Genomic DNA, 21,719 nt, shown 5'->3' on the forward strand with positions numbered 1-21,719 from the left:
CGGCTTACGCGGCAGATATATAGTACTGTTGGCGTAAGTTTGATCTTGCACATGACCTCTGGAAAGCTTCCCTCATTGCTTGTGACCTCAGCTTGAGACATCTTCCACATGCTTGTTACGATCGTAGAGGATTTGAGTGTTCGAGAGGCAAACATATTGGCGTGCCTTCGCACTGTGTCAATGCGACTTGCTGAGGAACACCCTTCTGCTTACCAAGCTCAACATAATCCCCAGTGTGTACATTTACAAGCGTCTTCATCGTAAGCGAGACAGGCGTCATGTCATGCAATATTTAGAAGACGGACGAGTCAAAAGAGCATATTTCAAGATCAATCTGGTAAATCCTCTTGCCAGTAACAACATCGCTAATGAAACTTGTAGTAGCTCTGCCCGACACTGCTGTATGTTATGCCCAATCAACACACCAGTTCCCACCCGTCAGCTTCATTCTCCGTAGGCCAGAACAGCATATCATCCCAGTTGTTGACAACAGCCTCAAAGCGACACAAATCAAGCGGAAGACCAAGTGTACTAATAGCGAATCGTTCTACAGACCTTGCGATCCTCTGCCAAACTCTTCCATGTCCGCCCAACTGCACAAGGTCTTCTCGGTAAGATGGACAACATGGGCAAGCATAGTACCCGACGTAGGCATGCACAAGCTCATGAAGCAATGTACTCAGACGAGACATGGTCCTGCCATTCAAGTGACGAAAGGCTCCAAACGGTCTGACTTCCGATGCGGATAGTCTCACTACCGCATATGGTTGATCTGGACCCGCGCAAGCGCAGTCACCCATGCTAACCCGATCAGATGATTGGTCTGACCAGTCAAACCGTACTTCCATCCTATCCCATGGCGTAGTTTGGAAGAAGATTGCTGTTAAGAGGATGATCAGTCTTTCAATTTCCCAACCTTTTACGCTACGGGCGTCTGGGTGACCGAGCCGCTGCAGCACTGCACGTTCTGAATGGTCTTCGATCATGCCATTGAGAACGTCGATGGCTTTGAGCTGGGCATCTGTGAGATGTTCGCGGCTGGCTTTTGACCCATGCATCATTAGATCGCTGAGTTGACAAGCCTTATGCCGCCAGAAGCGCAATGGCGTCCGCTCGTCGGCCTGGTTGCCGAGCTTGTTGGGGACGGATGTGGTTTTGATGACAGTGTTGCAGCAGTTCTTGCATGCCCTGGGAGATATTTCATCTTGCGAGAGCTTGCCAGGATTAGTTTTGTGGTACTCCTTGATCATGTAAAGAAACTCGTGTGGCGTTCTGGGAGGCTCGCGCCGAGTACTTTTGTAAGGACGAGAACGCGATGTCAGCTTCTCAGTCCTTATGGGTGGCATTGTTTGATCTCTGCTAATGGAGAAAGAGTACATCAACACATGTCCGCCAATGCAATAAACGGTACTTATCCATGTGGGTGATCATTAGATGTCTCGATGTGAGCGAGACATGGAAGACCAACAGATCCGCACGGATACAAACGATCAGAGACATGCGAAAAGGCCACATGACATTGGGGCTTTTGCTTATACAACAATGAACGTTTGATTTACTAACTACAATACACCAAGAGGTTCACTCTCCCTGACACCCTACGTTACCGTCCGTTCCAAATCCCACTCTTTGACTTCTTGCTGAGTTGGCCAATATAGCGGTACACCCCAATTAGCTTGTATGGAGGAGAATCTTCCCAGAGTTAGCGGTAGGTGAATGAAACGAGGAGCATTGTGTTCCACCGAGCTCGCAATCCGCTGCCACGCTAGTCCGTGTCCCTTGAGTGATTCAACATCTTTCACAAACGATGGGCACCTACAAGCGTAGATACCCAGATATGCGTGTACCAGCTCGTGAAGAAGGGTGCTTAGGCGTGACATGGTTCGGGCAGATAGGTTTCCGTGGGGCGAAGCATCCATGTAGTTGAAAGCCGACATTTCAATTTTGGGGTGCACATCGCATGTGTAACGGCCAAAATAATCGTCGTTGCAGGTTTTCCATTCAAAGTCAAGCTCCATCTGATAGTCGCGGAAGAAGATTGCTGACAAGAGCTTTATTAGATACTTCATCTGGTCCTTGGAGACGCTACTTGCATCATACCACCCTAGTCGTCGCAGTAGAGAGCCCGTTGCTTTGTCCTCTAGCAGTTCTTTGAAGGATGCGATCGCATCTAGCTGCTCGTCATTGGCAAACTCAGGTCCCTCTGACATGATGGCTTTAACTTCGTCGGAAAGTCGGATAGCATGATGGCTGGTCCTTCGCAGCGAGTCGCGCTTACGTGTTTGGTTTCCCAGCTTGTTTGTGTACTTTACAGCGCGGATGGCTTTTTCACAGGGATTGCGGCATTTCACATTGTTTATCCAGGTCCCGAGCCGCTGGTGACGGGTTTTGTTGTGACGATCGATGATCATGTCGATGTATTCCTGTGGCGTCTTCGGACAATCAACGTCGAGAGAAGTCATAGACAGGTTGTATGCATCGCGAGGCTGTCTACACATGATGAATTGGTTGTTTTCCAGAGAATGGCTGAGCGGGTTGTTATCGGTTAAGCTACTTGCTTGCGATGACATCGCGTGGTCGCTATATACGTACTGGGCCGTAAAGTCTCACAACATTTGAGACGCCCCAAAGCTCGGCCACAGCACGTCGCACCAGATCGAGACATTAGATTTCTACAGTGACGTGAATCAGTCGTAAACACATTATTCGAAACTCTGAGAGCTTTCCTTCCGCGAGTTTTACAGCTGGAAAGGTCTGGAGCCGGGTACCACAGAAGTCGTGAACAATAAGCTATAATCACAAAGAAATAGCTAAACAACTCTTGAGATATGAAGTACGATCTATCTGCGCCCTTTTCGGCCTCTACCCACTACCGTATACTCTACTATGGCTTCAAACGGACACAGCACCGCCCATCCACCCATAGCACCTCTAACAGGACCCAAAGCAACCTTCTACGACCGCATCCTAACCCAAACCTTCGTCAAAGATTGTCTCTGCGAGGATTGCGCAAGAGATCATTACCTGAACTACCCCTACTCTTGCTACCTAAATCATCCCCCAAACGAAATCCCCATCCTACCCCTCCAGCGACCCACCATCATCTACAACTCCCGAATGAGATCGGGACGATACGAAGCCCTCCAACTAGTCCGCAGCTCCATCCAGTACTTCAGCAGACCAAAAAAGGAATTCGATATCGGGCAAATCCGATCTGCATCGGAGATACAGAAATGGCTCTACCATCAAGATCTAATCGTGAGGCTTGGATCGCATGACATACGTGGCACTCTGACCGTCGATGATATGAAAGCACTGATTAAGCATTTGCTATGTCTGTTCTTCTTCGGCGCAGCAATCCCGTTCGATTTCGCCTGGCACAGCCATTACCTGGAAACCAATGTCAACTCAATCGGTGTCACCGTTACGGAAAATCGTAACGGCGAGGATGTCCAATGTATTGCCATGCATCCTACAAGAGTCATAATGAGCGGGAGTCCCTCTCGCGACTTTACCAGAGCTTTGGCGATACAGCGGCTTTCTACGTTAATGCATGAGCTTATACATGCTGTGATTCTAGCACTGTGTTGTAGGGCTTGCCGTGCTGCGGGTGATAACCTGGCAATCCATGGGAGGGCGTGGCAGAGGTTGGCGCTGGGTGTTGAGGCGGAGTTCGCGAAGTTGTTTGGGTTGAGCCTCGACTTGGGCAGGATGGATGGGATTTTCCATGATATGAAGAATGCTGGGGCCGGGCTCCACTATCCGAGTAGACATGATCTGGAGGTCTTTGGGTTTGTGGAGCCGCGGAGTGTGGAAACTGGTATGCCGGGCGGTGGATGATGTGGAGGTCCTCGGTAACGTGATGTAGACATGCTCCAAAACCCAAGGGATGCTGCGACCTGAACGTAGAAGGATATCATTACAAAAGCCATACCAGCCGTCTAAAACTCCGTTTCGTAAATGCTGCGCCAACCCAATGCAAGACTATCTACCCATCCACATCTCTATCAACAACACCCCTTCTCCCCACCACCACCACCGCCCATCCCCCAAACCTCCAAATCATGCACGCTCGGCAGCCCACCACCCTCACACTCGCTCAACGCACTCTGCCACCTCCCCAAATCCACATTCCCACCCACCACAACCCCCGCAACCTGCTCCACCTTCCTCGCCAAAACCTGCCACGCCCTCCCATGTCCCTTCTCGCCTATACAAGCCGCCCACATAGGACAACTCCGACACGTATACGCCTTAAGAAACGCATGAATCATTTCATGCAGGAGTGTGCCCAGCCGGGACTTCATCCTCGCTTGCTGCGTCTGCGTCGGTGTATCCAACGGCCTGTATCCACGATACAGCATAGGGTGAAGGAGAACCTGCGTGCCCACAACAGGGTTGTAGAAACTCTTTCCGAAACAATCGCGTTGGCGCGAGTCTAGGTAGCTGAATCCGGCGCTTAGCAAGTCGTTGTGCGTGGGTACGTTTCCGGCGAAGAATACGCGGTTTAGATGCGCGAAGAGCGTTGTTACTTGGCGGGCGGAGAGCGTGGAGCGCAGGTCGCGCGATGTGAGATGCGGGTACCAATATGAGAGGAGACTGCGCAGGTGCAGGACGGAGGGCGTGGGGCGCGCGGATGGGTGCAGGTATGTTGCGTCGAGCCAGGAGATGTGATGGCGGACTAGGGACATGGACTCATAGGTTCCGTGGAAGCGGAGTGTTAATGAGGGCGCTGGACTGGTGGGTTTAGGCACCTTTTCGGAAGAGAAGGAGGGGGTTTTGCGGTGGTGGTTCTTCGAGGTGTGTTTGTTGCGACGGTCGCGGAGGGCGCCGTGGGAGGCCAAGGTGGAGATTTTGTAGAGTTTCGGCGCGCATTCGTCGCAGGTGCAGGGGAAGTCTGCTTCTTGGACGTGGGCTTGGAGTTCGGTGAGGGATTTTGGCGGCGTGGTTGATATGGGAGCGTAGTCATCGGTGTGGGACATCGTTGGGTTGCGGCCTAAGATGCGGTCTTCGATGAAAGACAGTTTTGGGTCCAGGGCAAAGAGCGGTTCGAGGAAGGGGAGGAGATTGTGCCATCTTGATGCGCCGTGGCACGTTTTCCCTTCTTCTAGCTGGTCGCCGAGACGTCGGGCGTCGTTCTGTTTCCTCTGATGTTTTTCTCCATCGCCAAGAATGAACTTCGCGATGCGCCGGATGGGGTGGAGTCGTCTTCTCTTCTTTTCCGACTTCTTCGTCTTCTTTGCAAGATTGCTTGCATCGTGCGTTTCCAGAACTGGCGGATTCCCCATGGGGTAGACGTAATATTAATGAGCTAATGTACAGGGCTATAAATTCGACATGATTGAAGAAGAAGAAAAGAGTAACCCAAATCCGAGATTCGGCCCATGGGAAAGACGTGACAGCCGTTTTGGGGACATGGTGCCCTAACCGAACAGTGAGGCGGTAAGGGTAGTAAGATTGAAGGATTCGGATGCACAGCAGGGGTGCTATCTGTCGCGATTGCGAGGCATGCTGCGCACAGACGGTTAGGGTCGTCTGAGGATCGGGACGAGGGTTCGTTGTGGCAGGTGATGCCGATACGATGCCAGGCAGGTTTGGGGAATCGGAATCCAAGACATGATGGACACTTGTTCTGCGAGTACAGGTGTGTCGAGGCTATGTTTGGGGCCGCAGCTTGTCGCCAGTACGCGCGTTTCGTGAATGAAAACGGGCATCTCGGAAATCCTGCCCTGGGTTGTGACGGAAGTTGCACAAAGACAACGGTCCGATACTGGTAAGGGGGGTGTGGCTGTTCATTTCTCGCACGCCACGTGGCGCAGTGTGGAGTGTGCATGCATGACAGACGTTATGTTATCAGGGTCTTTTCTAGGTTCCGCTTCCGCTTATCCGACCCCTGCTCTGTGAAACGTTGCGCACGTACACCCGGTCGTGCGTCAACTCTTTCTTCGAGTCAGCCGAATGACGCTTCTTCAAGGTTATATCCGGTTTCTTCTGCGTCATCTTGTGGTGTCAGAGTCTCTTTCGTCGTCGTCGTTGCTGTCGTCAGGCGGCTGCGTTCCCAGGTTGTGGCATCGATCGTTGTTGCGCGGGAGGGGCTGGCGATGACGCACGCTGTGTTCTGCTGTGCAGTGGTCTTTGGATCGAGGTGTACTTCCGCGCCGGTAGGCCGGTCATTCTAGCGCCGAACGAGATCTAATCACCCGACACATCTTGACCGTTTTAGGGTGAAGTAGGTAAGGCTTCTTGAATGCTATGCATCCAAGAACAGTATCCGCGAGGTTGAACTCGTCCCAATCCAAACGCCCTCTTGACTTTATGCCAAGTTTCTCTTCATCGTAAATGAGGCTGATGCATCGATCCAATTCCATGCGTATTCCCAACAAATTGGAGCTGACATGCTCTAACTCTAGGGCTAATTGCTGCCAGGCCGCGCCATGACTGACCCTGCTGTGGCAGGTTTCACAGATATGTCTGCAGAAGAAAGCGTGGCAGAGCTCGTGCAGGAGCGTACCAAGGCGACCTTGCCTTCGTTTGTCAAAGACTTTTGGAAAAACCCAGTGATTCAGTGGTTCAGTGACGTTAGGATCTAGTTCGATCAGGCAGCCGTACCTTTTTTGTATTGTCACCCCAAGAATATTCCATTTGTTTTTGTCGCAATCGTCTACCCAGTCAAACTGGACTTGGAATGAGGGTTGAGGAGGAACAAGTTCCGCGTCAAAGAATGTCTCCGATAGCTCGTTCAGGAGGCCTGTCATCTCCTCTTCAGAGAGAGTCTTTCGCAAGTCTTTCGCGTTGAGACGCTCCTTCCAGTTGCTGATCAAGTCATTGAGACGGCGTACCCTGGCTGCCATCTCTTCATTGGGTTTTCCAAAGTGTGTACTGTGAAGCCAACGGATGTGCTGTTCTACTAGTAGGGTGGGTTCCGTGCAACCAGACGTGCAAGGAGGCTCGGGAGTAATCGGTTCTTCTTCAGGCGCAGGAGGTTTGCCAGATCGTGTCTTGAACCACATCTTGCTGAATTTGGAGAGAGGCATCGTGTTTGGCTTCTGGGTCTTGTGAGAATATGGTTGTGAGGATATAAGAATGCGAGAGTTGAAAATGTCCTCATCCTTCCTTTGCAACTTTATATTACTTCATCCAGTAGTTCTGCTCTAGCGGAATGGGTCCCATCGCGGGTAACTCTGGTCGCTTTGCATCGATACCGAATGCACAGGCGTTGTACATCGCGCATGCTGAGTATTTGCAATCATAGGGTGTGATTTGGTGGGAGTCAGTCGTGACAACCAAGGATCGCTGACTTTGGTACCAATCTCTTGATGAATTTTCGCATCCTGCACATCATGGGATGGTTGCACATGTCGCAACCTAAATCGTTGCCCACTGAAGCCTAGCAGGGGCACATTGATTGTCAGCAGAATCTCTGCGGGATGGTGGAACCGAAAATGTGCTGTAGTTGCCGTTTGGAATCTTTCGAGTGCCCACATGTATACGCTACGATGCGCGCATGAACACTTGTGCTGGTGCATTGCATTCAGAGAGAGTATCATTGGACTTGCGCGCAGAAGGCGTCGCCAAATATGCGCATAGGGCTTCGCTGCTCGTAGCTAAAGCCAGATCGATCAGGGCTCCACTATCTCACATGTAAAGTAAAGGACATCAAACACCAAGGACACCGTTAAAGGAGCAGCGCCATGCATCAGTACATACAGCCCTGACGAATACCCAGGATACCGACATCCAGAGGCAGTCCCAGAGATACGACGCTTAATTACGATGTCGCTCGACCGCGACAACGCAAAACTGTATTTGTTAGCAAAAGTAAATCACATCCCCCATTTATACGAGTCGGCGGGATGAAGGAGCTGAGTACTGGGTTTCGTCAAGTTTCTGAGGACAGAACGCAAGGTGAGTGCCGTCGGCATGCCCGACGTACATTACGCGCGAGCATAGCATGCAATGAGACTTGGCGATGGGGTCAGACAGTGCGGTGTGCATTCTGAGTGCGTACGGCCAAGAAGTAGTGTCTCGAGCCCCCGCCGACTAGACGTCGCGGGGAGTCCGAGAGAGCTGAGGAGCGTGCGATGACATTCACCATTGGTGCATCTCAGACGCACCTCTACGAACGCGTCTGAGCAAATCGATACCGCAAGCATACAGACCCCACGTCTTTGGCCTCATAAGGCACCGGTGCAGTAACTGTAGACCACTTGCGATGAGATTATTCAGCCCCCAGCTACGGTGGGTATCGGTGACGCCGACTCGACACAGTGAAGGTTGAGGAGATAGTAGTCGTAAGACGATTCCTGTCGATCCTCGGGCACATTACTGTGCTCCTCATTGCGACAGCAGTTGAGCAGGCATCCGCGGTTCGTAAATAGTTTGAGGCCGCTACAGCTGGTCGAGACAGCTGTTTGGTGGTTTCGCGAAGTAGGCGTTCGAGATCGACATGCTCATTTGCGACCCTGACTAGCTAAGACAATGTCGAGCTCAGCAAGTGTGAGTAGTGAGCTGGATTGACTTCAGCTCGGGCAGCGCGACTTGCTGTCGTCTTCAGCGTGATAGTGCGATAGCGATAGCGCGATAGAAACGAAGAAGGTCGCGAAGTATAGTAGGACAGAATTCTAGATCCGGTGTCCATGATTCGCTGCATTGAGCGACGCAGGGACTGATGCTAACGGGGAAGGCGGAGTGGATCCAAGATTCAGGAGCAGAGGGAGATTGGAGGTTACAGCTCAAACAGGTAGGCTCATTCCGGTGAAGGCCTAAAACGAGTTCCGCTGTCGGGTTGTTAGTCCAACGTTGACGAATCACAGACGTGTCGCCCCAGACCTTCGGGTACCTCAAACTGTGGCTTCATGCAAAGTCAGCCACGTCTGACGGGAGAGCACCCTGATCCCCAATGGAACTATCAGGGGTCGCGGTCAGCATCCGGGGCGGATCCACAGGGTGGCGAAAGCCATCCATGGTGGTCGAAGGACCGAAATTAAAGAAAACTTCACATGTAACGTCGGAGCGGATGCTACCCAAGGCCTGTTAGCGTAGTGGACTCGACGGTTCGGAATATTGGATATAGGAAATAAGAAAAGGGAGGTTTGGATAGGAGAGAACAAGAGAAAAAGCCGCCGTGAGTTGCTAGGGGGGACGATGGGACGTGGCATCTCGCGGCGCGTGGTTTCACCAAACGTGTGGATGACCCAGTGTTCAAACTTCAGAGTTGGGTGCGTGGGATTTTGAAGGATCATGTGTGATGTGCCGGGAGTTCCCTACAGCTTCAGCTGCTAAGCAGTGCCGATCCGTGTGATGGGGAGCGCCAGCGGCGATAGTGAGCAGCTCTAGCGACACTGGGCGTGGGAATAAGGATAGCTCGCACTGCAGCTTGACACTGGCGGTTTCCGGGACGTGGTTGAGATCCACCGTCTTGAACCGGCTTCTGAGGAGCTTCTGCCTCTCCTTCTGGATCGAGGACTAGACGCAGCAGACTGCGCACTTGTTGGCTTTGCTAGAAAACTCCGCAGCCAGTCGATGGGCGCCGATCGCTTCTCCAGATTCCGCATTGTCGGCATCGACGAATGAGAGGTGCCGCGGGCTTTTGGCCTGTGAGGGAGTCCTTGCAGGCTTCCAGAAGGCAGCCCTTGATCCTCGCGTCCAGCTGCCCTCACTCAGCCCTGACTGCTGCCGTCATGTAGTAAGCCGGGAGTGACGATGAAAGTGCGGCAGTTTGGGGGCGTATGACCGCCGCCGTCAATTTGCAGCAAATGCCATAGTGTCCACATCGACATATTCCGCGCGATAGGAGAGGAGTATCGCCAGGGAATAGAGATGAAGCATTGGGAGCTAGGCCGGGATTGCAATCCTACTCGAGTGGAGCGGTTGAGGAATGAGGAGTGCAGCGCCAACGGCAAGTGCCCAGTGGCTGCTAGCCAGAAGCATGGTAAACCTGGCCCCGGCGTCCTAGTCTCGCCTTAGTCCCACGCCCCCAAGCCGCGGAACGCCATGGGCAGCGCCTTATAGCATCCTTCGCCGCCGTCATTTGCGTCTCTAGCTCTCTGTCACGACGTTGATAACATACCTACCCCGGCCGTCCATTTCGTCCTCACAACATCATCACAATGGCCACCATGTTCCGCGACTTCTCCTTCGACCCGGCGCCGTCACCTGACTACTCCGCCTACGAAGCTGAGCGGGCAGCTATGAACGTCTCGCCCACGTCACAGGCGATGGACCCGCATTACGCGCCAAATCGCCCTCCCACTCCACCATGCACCATGGGCGACCTCGCCGTGCAACTCAATCAGCAAAGCCTTCGCATCGACACGACTGTCCGCTGCTATCCTGCCGGTCCTCTCACACCGGAAAGCGACGATGACGAGTGCGCGCCTTCCACAAAACCAGAACAGCAGGCGCGACCCACCTACTCGCGCATCGCAGCTTCCGTTCTCCGAATGCAACGTCAACAGAGCTCGCGCATGCAGTGCAGTTCATCGCATGCTCGCGATCTCTCCAAGCTGGTCAAGATGATCGAGGAGGAGAAGCAGTGCACCGTCAGCGAGTCGTCTTCGCGAACATCCTCTACGTCTTCGACATCAACATGCGCATCTGGCAACTCTGGAGACGACGAGGGCGTCGACATGGACTACGATGTGCCTGCCTCAGGCATCGAGTCACTCGCCAGCATGCCAGTGTGGAAGGCCCACGAAAGGCGCGACAGCTGCGTCCGCGTCACCCGACCTGTGCGCATGCGCAAGCGGTCCAAGGGCAACGGTGTATCGAAGAGGCGGTCATCATAGTCCTATCTGTCGAATTTGGTTACATGCATAGCGAACGGCGTTTGGGGTGTCACTACGGGCGCATTATACCACTTGATCTTGCTGGAAACAAGGCAACATTGGACAGGGCCTGGAGATGTATCATTATATTACCATCGGGTGGAAGAGCTCCCTTAGGGTTGAGCCTGGCGTTTAGGGTGCGACAAGCTGAGCGCTGTCGTTACACCCACATACTAAATAATCACAACCATCATCAACATGCAACCCGCTCCCACTATGCTCTCTTATCGTGACTTATCCGCCTGACCCAGCACAGTGTTCCTCTCCCGCGTTGCTGCATGTTCCGCGAACCTGAGCATTGGTAAATTGGTGACCCACATGGCTGTTGATCGTAAGTTCGTAAATTTGTGCCGCATCCGTCCCACCTACTACCACGACCACAACACCCGCCATGTCTGTCCGCCGGGCGCTGGCACCGCGCTCCATTCACTTGCGCATCGTGCCACGTCCCGCCAATTTATCCGAGAGCCGCGAGATATTCCGCGTCCTCCAACGCTTCGGCGAAATCAGCACCTTCAAGTATCTTCGGGTACGTCTTCGCCAATACGTTTACTCATTCAACACGATTACTCACACCACGCACAGTACGAATACCAGAACCCCGCTGATAATGTCGCCCTCGCCATCTACCGCGACGAAGCCGCCGCCCAGAGCGCCCTAGACGCCTCACCCCTCCGCTTCGCCCTCGAGAAGCTCATAACCAGCGACACCGACGCCAACGCCCAAATCCAGGCCGCCGAAGAAGACGAAGACGACACGCCCATCCAGCAAACCCCCCAGAAAGACGGCATCGACGAGATCCTCCGCCCCTCACAACTCCTGAACCGCACCTTACCCACCCCCACCGGCACCACCGGCACCTCCCCCACCCCAACACCGCCATCCAAACCCCTCCCCTTCGACCCCCCACCGCACGCCTCCTCGCCAAAGAAATCCACAAAATGGTTCCAAGTAACTGTCGACCGCTCCCGCGCCGTACATCCCGATTTCATCGAACGCCAACCCTACTGGAAGCAATTCCACCCGATGAAGAGCATGGCGCAGGTGGATTTGGAAAAGAGCGTGCCGCATGTGGGGCTGAGCGATGTGAGCAAGAGGCCGCCAAATGCGTATCGTACGCCAGCAAGAGTGCTCAGGGTGATGAATGAGTACGTGGAGAAGAGGATGCCGAGTCTCAAGGGCATTGTGGAGGGGGGCGAGAATGAGAGAGGGTTTGAGGAGAGGAGGGGAAGGGGGTGAAGATGGATATAACAGCGCCGGTAGGGCGACGAACTGGCATGGTCGTGTTGCGGGTGACACACACATGGAGACATGGTCCCAGCCGACAGCTTCGGAAAGACTGTTTACGCACAATCCCGCGAGACGGCTCGCGCCGAGCTCAGCGACGAGATTGACTGAAAGCACGCTTCACAGCAGTGATAACGCGTAGGAGACCCATAATCGGAATGAGGACACAACACATACCCACGCCTCATTCCTCGAGGAAAGCATACCACGCTGGATCATAAATTCTCTCAACCTCCAGCACATTCCCCATCGAAATGAAAGCGAACGAACCAAAGCTACAGCAAACTTCCATGCCATCGCCGTTATAAAGACGCATCGCTTTGACTCACACGCTCGAGCTCCCGACCAGACTCCTGATTTAGATGTGATGGTTTCAGCCTTAGTCGCGTCTTGGTCGTTATTACTATCTAGGTAACACGACCAAGAATTGACTAAGGCTGGAACAGTCTACAACGATAGGGATCTGTATTCTCAAAGGTTGCGCGTACTAGATGTGTGGTCATCGTGTCTGACGCGCTTCAGAAGGCGCTCCAACCTCCATATCTGGACTGGCGTGCCGAGTAGTCGGTAGACACGGGGCGAACGTGAGCCAACACGATCAAACCCCATTTTAAACTGCTCTACAACTGATCCCCATCGTGCCTCAGTCACATTATCCACTTCTTCCACATCGTGCACGTGTGCGAAGTGGAAGAAATGGATAATGTGATTGATGCATGATGTTCATCAGTCGTAGGGTTAGTTTGAATGGCGGTTTGATTATTCTGGCTGTGTGTCAAAGCGTCTACACTGTCCTCTGGGGCATGATGGGGCATGAAAGGTACGGCACCGGCGTATGGGATCAGCGAGGTCTGGATTTTGAAATTTGCATTCCTTAGGGGTCGTAGAGAGACTTTGGAGGAATGCAAGTTACAAACTTTGAACATCGCTGACCCCATACGTTGGTGTGTATACACGGAGAAATGGGGCGCGAGGAAACGCTTGTCTGGTGTTTGCGGGCAACGGGATGGGGTGGTATTGAGCGAAGAGCTTTTGGGATAGTATCCTGAGTGTTGTGAGGATGTTTAGCTGATGGCGGCTTTCTTGTACACGAGCACAGATCTGGAGAGTTGTTTTCTGGGTTGTGTGCAGTTTGTAGGCATCTCAGGTGGCATGTGACATTTTAGACAACGCATATATCATACGCGGAGCATACACTAACGTACTGCACGTGGATTTAAAGGTCAATGACTGAGTTGGTTGTTGACATCACCACGTATTGTTAAATCTACACTTTTTTAGTTACACATCAACGAGAAAATATCCCCCACCAAACCGCACCTCAGACATGGAATAATCAGGCGCCTCATACATACATGACGAACCGAAAAAATCAAGGGTATAACCTCCACAAACTCCATTACCATGCCACGCTTGAAACGCCCACTTTTGTTCATGACCAAATACGTACATGTGTGTTTAAACAGAAAAGTACACTCGCCATCTGAACAGACTCAAATCAGTCACTAAGATCGATAATCTCAACCTCAGCCGGAACCGACCGCCGCGCAGCAACAGGTTCAGGCGTGGCACTCGAAACACCCTCTCTGACTTCAGCTTTAGGTATCCACTTTCCATCCTGGCGAACCATAATATGGCGCGTATTTGCTCGTCCATGGGCCTCGAGCTGCTTCTTGACTTCCTCCATGAAGCCATCTACAGAAAGCATCTGTGGCCGGGCATCAGATTTGCAAATGGGGCATTTCCACTGATCGGCTACGGACGCGTCGCCCTTGCGTGGCCGGGATTGGAGGAACGTCTCGAGGTCGAAGCAATCGTTGTGTGGACAGGCTTTGCTGCGGACGGGGATGTCGCACATTTTGGCCTGGCTGAAGGGGTCGAAGAGGCCGATGGTGAGGGTGCTTTCGACGACGCTGATTTCGTCGTCGTCGACGGCAGAGAGCTTGTTCTTGATGCCTTGTAGGACTTTGTCTGCGGGGACGCGACTCTGGTTTAGACAGTGTTTTACGATGGACGCGTGGGATGAGACGACCATGGCCTCGATGGCGAGCATGTAGTTGAGATGAGTTTTCTCGCCGGACCGAGCCATTACTGCAATCTCCAAAACGTTCTCGCCTTCTTTCAGCAGGCCAGTGAGGTCGATGGGCATGTCTTTTCCATAGTGAATCTTCTTCCGCGGTTCGAGAGGAGTGTCGTTGAGCGTGTAATACGAGTGAGGTATCCAAGACGTATCTGCGACAGCCCAGCGCTCCTCCGTCCACTCAGACTCCGGCCATTTGACACAACGCAGACGAGCAAACTTCGTGGTCTCGTTGATGTTCACAGTACCAGGTCCACCCATTTGATCTGGAATAGTCTTTCCAATCCTCTCCATATCATAAGCTGTCAGAGTGATTGTCCATTTCTCAATGGCACGGCCTGGCGAGGACAACCGCGTTGGGGGTTTGAGGAAGTTTTGACAAAATGTGTACAGCGGCGAGGATTTGGATTGCGCACGAAGAACTGGACTTCTAAGATGAGCTTGGTGTAGTCCAAAGCGTGCTGGATTGGGTACACGCTGTTGTGGTTGTTGCCAGCCGGCAGCAGGAAGCAAGGGCCCCCCACTTGGAGGCGGCGCCACCCCTGTAGATTGGGCAGGCCGTGTGGGAGGACGACCAGGCCCACGCGACTGCTGTATAGCAGCTTGTGCAGAACCCTGGTCAACCGATCTCGTGCGCGGTGGCATTTGTTGGGGATGATTGGGAGGCGGAACGGCGGGCGAGCTGGTTTGTACTCGTTGTGGTTGGGGCTGGGCTTGTACTTGCTGCGGTTGCGATGGAGGGGCCTGGTGGGTCTGTACCTGTTGCTGAGGTTGGGGAGCGCCGTACGTATGATCAGCCAATGAGGCGCCTTTCTTGCGAAGGTTAGCCTCGAATCTCTCGACTAGCTCTCTCAGCTTAGAGCCCCAAATTCGATCCTCGTCGTCTTTCTCGTTTTGGCTCTGTTCAGGCGTCGCTGTAGCCGAGTAAGCATTTCGTGTGTAGTGGTAGCTCTGATTCTGCTCGAAGACTCCAACTATGTCTTTCTCGAACTTTGCAAGCAAGGGGTTGACATTAGAATTCGAGATCACCGCGCGGCAAATACACCGCAGAAAAGCGGTGAAGAGTAGACGCTGGAAAGTTAGAGAAGGAATGCGGAGTTCGATAGCAAGTTCTCGAGCGAGGGGCGGGCATCGACGATGCTCACACATCGCCTTCAGATGGTTGTAGTTGGGCGAATGGTCGACAAATTGTTTGAACAGCTGTGCTTGGTACTCGAAGGTGGCCGGCCACATGGCTGCAATCTGCTGCATCGGGTATGGAAAATGGGAGAAGAAGTGAAGATAATTAGGCGACAGTATGTGGTTCGCGTCAAGAACATCCTGCATAATCCTCTGCGCTTGTTGTAAACCTGGCAACGACTTCAACCCCGGCGGTAGCATGTGAGGGGCGTGGGTCATCAGGCAGTAACATTGATGCATAGTAAGATAGGGCCAGTCTGACAACTCAATAGCACTCTGTAGCACGAGAAAGCGTTTCCTGTCCTGAGACTGAGGCGATATTGGGGGTGCTGCTGCCTGGAACTGCATTAAGATCTGCAGACAGTCTTTCTTCGTATACCAGCCCTGGCTCATGAAATCAGGGGCCAATGGAGTTGTAGGCGTGTTATCAGGCTGTACCGAGCGAGATACAGGGCGGGAAATTGGTTCTTGCGAGACTGCTTGCGGCGCCCCATAGGGCGAGTATGGCTGAGGAGGTGTTCTGCTGAGGCGCGGATCTTGGAATTGCATGCCCTGGGGCAATTGTGGCGATGCCATCATGCCGAGCTGCGGGCTCCGACTAACGGTGTGACCCATGATCTGTGAGTATTGGCCGGACGGTCGACGCGGAAGGTCCGGCTGAGGATTCGTCGGGTTTGCTACCGGCCCTGCATAAGCCTCGCTGCGTCTCCGCTTGTCCATCTGTTGAGCATATGCTTCGTGGGGTCTTTTTGGGAGAGTGATCTCGTGTGGTGCTGGGGGCGGACAGCGCGATGTCTCCTCGCTTGGCGTGGGCGACGGAAGCACGCGGGCGACCGATGGCCCGTGGCTGGCGCTGTTCTGGTGGGCGACGACATTGGGGAGCTGCGGGGACGTCGAGTTGGAGAGTGGCTGCGGCTCGGTCTCGACGGTAGCGCGCGTGATCAGGCTCTCTGCGGATGCGTATGTGGAGGAGGGAACGGTGAATGTGGGCTGCTTGCGAGGCCTTCCGCGACCGCGCACGGTGAAGGGTAGTGGGTTTGTTGTGAGTTCGGCAGGAACGATGGGCGGGTCGGCAGGCGCGCTGGAGGGCAGCGGCGTCATCCAGCTCTTCTGTCGTCCCCCAAGGTTGCCCAGCGCATAGTTGAGCGTCTGGGCTGTCGCATCGTCTGGCACTCCTGGGGTCATGGCGTGGCCCCAGGTGTTGTACATGCCGCTTTGTTATGTTGTGTATATTCGCTTGAGGGTACGCGCTGGTCGCCTTCGAGTGCTGGACATGGGCGAGTTGGAATGTGGGGAGTTCATGTCGCGCAGGGAGATTGTGAGCGACTCAGTGCATGGTAGGCGCGGCGGGTCGTGGGTGCCGAATGTGGATGTGGAGGGAGAAGGAGTTTTCGCTGTCCAGGCTGCCGCGAGACACGTGAGAGAAGGCGCGACGGGGTGAGGTGAACGTCGACGTCGCGATGGCAGTGAGCCCTCACGACACCCGATGGCATGGCGCACGGACAGCGATGTTTCGCGAACATGCCAGGTCGCTTTGGGCCAAGGCCATGGGCGCCGCCGGGGGCTCTGGACGCTGGACTGACGGCAAATCGTCAGCGGCCAAGTCAGAACCGCTCCAGGGCTGCCCGCTGCCGTACAAACCCACTCTGCCAATAGGCGCAGCGCCTAGTCGAGATTTGCTTTGGAGCGCCCGGTGCGTCCGTGGTTTTGCCAACCGACGTAATTCATATCGCATGCAGGCTAGGTCGCCTACTGCTTCCAAGGATGCACATGGCTAGCTTCATGCCTCTCTGTCCCACCACCCAAGTATAGACACGACACCCCCGGCAGCCGCACGACGACGGGATCAAGCAATATACCTCCCCCCTCGCTCCAAACAACATCGCCACTTTGTTTCATTGCGCACCTGTCAGGCTGTTTCAGGTAGCGGTGGCTCGGTAGCCAGCATTTATAGTCTGCCAAACGTCCGACTGTTGCGCCCGCCTCGCCCGCCGATAGCGCGAACTCCCACGAGGATGAACCACCTGTACTGATCTGGAGACTGCCCGCATACACGCCCCCCGACCCGACCCAGTCTTGGAGAGCAGCTGTAAGCATGGCGCAACGAACCCACACCGAGGGCTGCCGGCCTGGCGATACCCTCGTCGTAGTGCGTATGTTTCCCCTCACCCGTGCTGCCACTGCGTCGCACATGCCAGCGACAGCTGCTGACAGCACTTGCAGACGAGTTCCTCGCCCGCAGTCCCGACGAGCTGAGCCTGAGGCGCGGAGACCGCATCGAGCTGATTGAGCGCGACGACGACTTTGGCGATGGCTGGTTTCTAGGCAAGAACACCGAGACGGGAGAGAACGGCCTGTTTCCTGAAGGTATGTTGCGCTATCGACGGCAGCACAGTAGTGCACATCCCCTATCTATCTGATCGTCATGCTTCCTTTTGCGAGCACCACAGCTGATGTATATCAGTATACACACGGCCAGCACCCAAACCGACGCCCATCCCGACCATGCTCTCGCGCAATCCCTCGCAAATGTCCGTGCAATCAGAAAAACCATCGCCTCAGCCCGGCATGGCCATTTCTGAGCCGCCGACCACCGCCGCACAGCCACCAGCTTCCACGAGCGCCCCTCCACCTTTAAAGTCGGCACCCACAGAGCCCCTGAACATCGCGTCGGGACCAGAAGTTGCTCGCCGAACATCTATACAAAATGGCCCGCGGAGCATCAGCATGACGTTGAGCGGGGAGGCGCCACCAGAAGACGAGACGATAGGAAGCCCCGTCATGCACGAAACGCTGAGCGTCATCGACGAGCACATCACGGGCATGAGCACGCCGCGCCACAGCGCCGTGGGCAAGGAGATACGGTCCAATGACTCGGGAAGCGAATACAGCAGCCACCACCGGCTGTCATACATCAACGGGCAGGAAACCGATGAGGAGGAGCAGAGCTGGCACACCGAGGAGGAGGTCAAGACATGGTCGCCTGCGCGCGTCGCCGAATACCTCGAGGACGCGGGCGTGGAGAAGAAGCACTGCGATGTGTTCCGCGACCAAGAAATCGATGGCGAGGCGCTGCTGGGCGTGGACCGCAACTTCATCTTCATGCAGGAATTCAATCTGGGCCCCATGGGACCGCGACTGCGCACGTGGATGAAGATTAACGCTTTGCAGTCCGAGGTCAAGAACGCGAAGGAAGCCGAAGCTGCAAGGACGACCCTTCTCCTGCCGCCTTCAGAGAGCCCAGACGAGTTCCCAGCCGATATGGGAAGGAGCAGGGCTGCATCAACTGGGGCGGTCCTTCCTCGCATACCGACGCTCAGGGAAAGCATCGGATCCCGAGGCAACACCAGCCGTCAGCATATCCCACGTGCAGCCTCATCCGCCGGCCGATCGTCTATCATCGACGCGACCTCTCCACTGATCCAGCACACGCCCGCCTCACCTACGCCCGGTTCGCCTAGACGACCCTCCGCTGCTTCCGTCCGAAGTATGAACCACAGCAGACGCCACTCTTCTATCGAATACGGGCAGGGACCACCCACGCCTAGCACGCCTAGTTTAATGAAGCCGCCTACATCTGCACCCATGGCCGCTCACGCACACAGGAAGACGCCATCCTTCGACCGCAACTGGACCATGGGTTCGACATCGCTGTCCAAGTCCGTACAAGATATCGGCAGACCGGTCTCATCACATCACCATCATGCTTCAAGTACCAACGGAACTACGTTCGACTTCCGCGAGGCCGGCTTAGGCTCCGGGGATCTTGACCGCGGCTACTTTTCTGGAGGTGAGGTCGACAACCGCAAGAGTAGCAGGAACGTTCTGCGCAAGAGAGAAAGCGCCGCGAGCCATTCACGCAATGCTAGTTACACGACCGAAGGCGCACAGCGCGCGTCGTTCAGTCGCCGACACAGCCGAATCGGCAGCGCAGATTCCGCTCTCCGGCCAGCGAGTCCAATTTCCGCTGCCGCGAAACAGTACTACGGTACCAGCACCAAAAGCGAGCGCAGCTCTAGTGCATTCGACTTTGTGCGCCCTCTCAAGCCAGCAAGCGAAACGCATCCAACCGTGACCAAGCTCTCATATGATGCGCACAGCATTGACGCCATTGCAAATTCGCCCCACGTCGCAGGTAGCGAGACCTCAAGCACAGGTCGTGCATCACCTTCGCCAGCTGCTGTACCATCTCATACGCGCTCGTTCTTCAGCAGTAAAAAGGGATCACAATCTAGGGGTCTTCGAGCGATATCAGACGCGATAACCGGCGGCGAGAAGGCGAATTTGAGCTCCGCGGATGTTTCCACCACACAACACAAAGACTCACCGATGCAGTCACCCTCGCGGACGGGATCTAGCACACCCTCTGGCACATCACTGTCGAAGAGTTTCGAGCTTGAAAAGGCCGATAATAACAGGCGGTTCACCGCTGGCTCGACCACGCCCAAGGACGCAAAGAAAAAGGCCAAGAAGCATGGCACTAGTGCATATCTCAAGGGCCGTCAGCAAATTACTCCCCAACAAGCCATGGAGAACTGCGACTATAGCGGCTGGATGAAGAAGAAGTCTTCGAGTCTTATGACGACATGGAAGACGCGCCTATTCGTGCTTCGAGGCCGCCGCCTGGCCTACTACTACACCGAGAATGATACCGAAGAGAAAGGTCTCATCGACATCTCATCGCATCGCGTGCTACCAGCGAACAACGAGAGGATGACAGGCCTCCATGCGTCTCTAACAGGTGCGGCCAACTCACCTACATCCCCGCAAAATGCCACCATACAAACAACAGCATCTGCGGATAGCGCCAAAGGTATCCCAGGTTTGGAAGAAGACGTTTCAGGCATGTTCATCTTCAAGCTTGTGCCACCTCGTGCAGGGCTTCAGAAAGGTGTCCAGTTCACAAAGCCCATTGTGCACTACTTCGCAGTGGATAGCCTTGCCGTAGGCCGACTCTGGATGGCTGCGCTCATGAAAGCCACAATCGACCGCGATGAAGCCCTTCCCTTTACGACCACCTACCAGCAAAAGACCATCTCACTGGAAAAGGCACGCGCGATGCGTCAACGGCCACCAAACCTCATGGACGAAGACGGAATCGAAGACGCCGAAAGGAAGAGCGAGATCTCGAAAGAGAGCATCCAAGAAAGCACCATTCACGAAGAAGACGAGAAGGGCCTCGCGATATCGGGGCTCGATGACGCGAAGGCGCTGTTGGCGTACGCCGATAGCCCCGAGGAACACAAACACGACAGCACCGCAACGGCGATTGCGATGTAGTCAACATAGCATTGTGTCTCTTCTTCCCTCTCTTCTGATACCATCCCGTTCGATTCCAAGTTCAGTACATGCATTAATACTCGCCCGCTCCACGGATTGCTGTCATCGGAAACGACAGCAATTGCATCAGCGAGGCTTTGAGTCAGGCGTTCTTTCTAGCGATAGCGAAACCCACAACCATTTTTCTTTTTCTTTTTCTCATCAATATACCGTCCTGAAGGCTGTCTAGGTAGTCATCCTTCATTACAACAACATACCCCTCTCTGTTCTGTTTTCATCGGTGGTTTTGCGATATAGCCTTGCGTGCGTCATATACTGCATCTTAGCATTATCGATGATGAGAATCTTTACCTTATCTCACCTGAACTGTCTTGTGTGTTTTTATGATGGTGGGATGGAAGAGAGTCTAGCGAAAAGCGAGGCTTTGTAGCTTGTCTTTGGGAGTGTGGATAGATGTAGCTAGTGCCTGTATGGAGGGATGACAATGTGTAATAGTACGATTGATAGACTGCGTTTTGGACTTTGAGTGACTGTGAGGTGTTTCAATGCGTGACACGAGATGCCTATCATAGCTTATAAGAACAGAGGTTTGCTTCGACGTCGTCCAAGAAGAACATGGCGGAACAGAATCCCACTCACTGCAAACTGTCAACTTATTGAAACTGTACATGTCAAGCTACCTTTACTAAAGGAGAATAATTCATTCCATCTGTGTTACGCATACCGAACAAGTAAAGAGGCAAGGCATTTTCATCGTCGCCATCTCCTATCACGACCGGCAAGTAGACGCAGTCGGCTTACCACTAGCAACAAGTGCAGAAGCTCGAAGTTTGAAGAACGGCAGTTCGGCCAAGAGCGACGACAGTCACGTTCCCACGTCAAGTATAATGCCGACGAAGGACGAGCATTTGCGAGCTTGTTTTAACATTTGTTTATTTGTTCTTCTTCTTTCCTTGAGTTGAGGTCCTGCGCAGTGCAGCCTTCCATCCATCCATCCATCCAACGATGTAGGATATAGTACTGAAACTTATAAAATCTAAAGCGAGTGTCTTGGGGGGGGGGGGTTT

The 21,719-nt window shown here is 53.9% G+C and overlaps 4 protein-coding genes across 4 annotated transcripts; 3 read left to right on the forward strand and 1 right to left on the reverse strand.

The window, feature by feature from the left end:
* Positions 1-10,109: 10,109 nt before the first annotated feature.
* Positions 10,110-10,787, forward strand: J4E83_010973 (uncharacterized protein; the record flags this gene model as incomplete). Its single annotated transcript, XM_049337851.1, has 1 exon — positions 10,110-10,787. The coding sequence occupies one exon, from the start codon at positions 10,110-10,112 to the stop codon at positions 10,785-10,787; it is 678 nt and encodes a 225-aa protein (XP_049183061.1).
* A 430-nt stretch (positions 10,788-11,217) lies between these two features.
* Positions 11,218-12,065, forward strand: J4E83_010974 (uncharacterized protein; the record flags this gene model as incomplete). Its single annotated transcript, XM_049337852.1, has 2 exons — positions 11,218-11,355; positions 11,412-12,065. 2 exons carry the CDS (start codon positions 11,218-11,220, stop codon positions 12,063-12,065), a joined length of 792 nt encoding a protein of 263 aa, XP_049183062.1.
* Positions 12,066-13,611: 1,546 nt separating this feature from the next.
* Positions 13,612-16,581, reverse strand: J4E83_010975 (uncharacterized protein; the record flags this gene model as incomplete). Its single annotated transcript, XM_049337853.1, has 1 exon — positions 13,612-16,581. One exon carries the CDS (start codon positions 16,579-16,581, stop codon positions 13,612-13,614), a length of 2,970 nt encoding a protein of 989 aa, XP_049183063.1.
* An 886-nt stretch (positions 16,582-17,467) lies between these two features.
* On the forward strand, positions 17,468-20,652 carry J4E83_010976 (uncharacterized protein; the record flags this gene model as incomplete). Its single annotated transcript, XM_049337854.1, has 3 exons — positions 17,468-17,525; positions 17,596-17,739; positions 17,837-20,652. 3 exons carry the CDS (start codon positions 17,468-17,470, stop codon positions 20,650-20,652), a joined length of 3,018 nt encoding a protein of 1,005 aa, XP_049183064.1.
* Positions 20,653-21,719: the final 1,067 nt, after the last annotated feature.

This window comes from Alternaria metachromatica (assembly GCF_023757995.1).
Source record: "Alternaria metachromatica strain BMP 0045 chromosome Unknown scaffold_57, whole genome shotgun sequence".
Lineage (NCBI taxonomy): Eukaryota > Fungi > Ascomycota > Dothideomycetes > Pleosporales > Pleosporaceae > Alternaria > Alternaria metachromatica.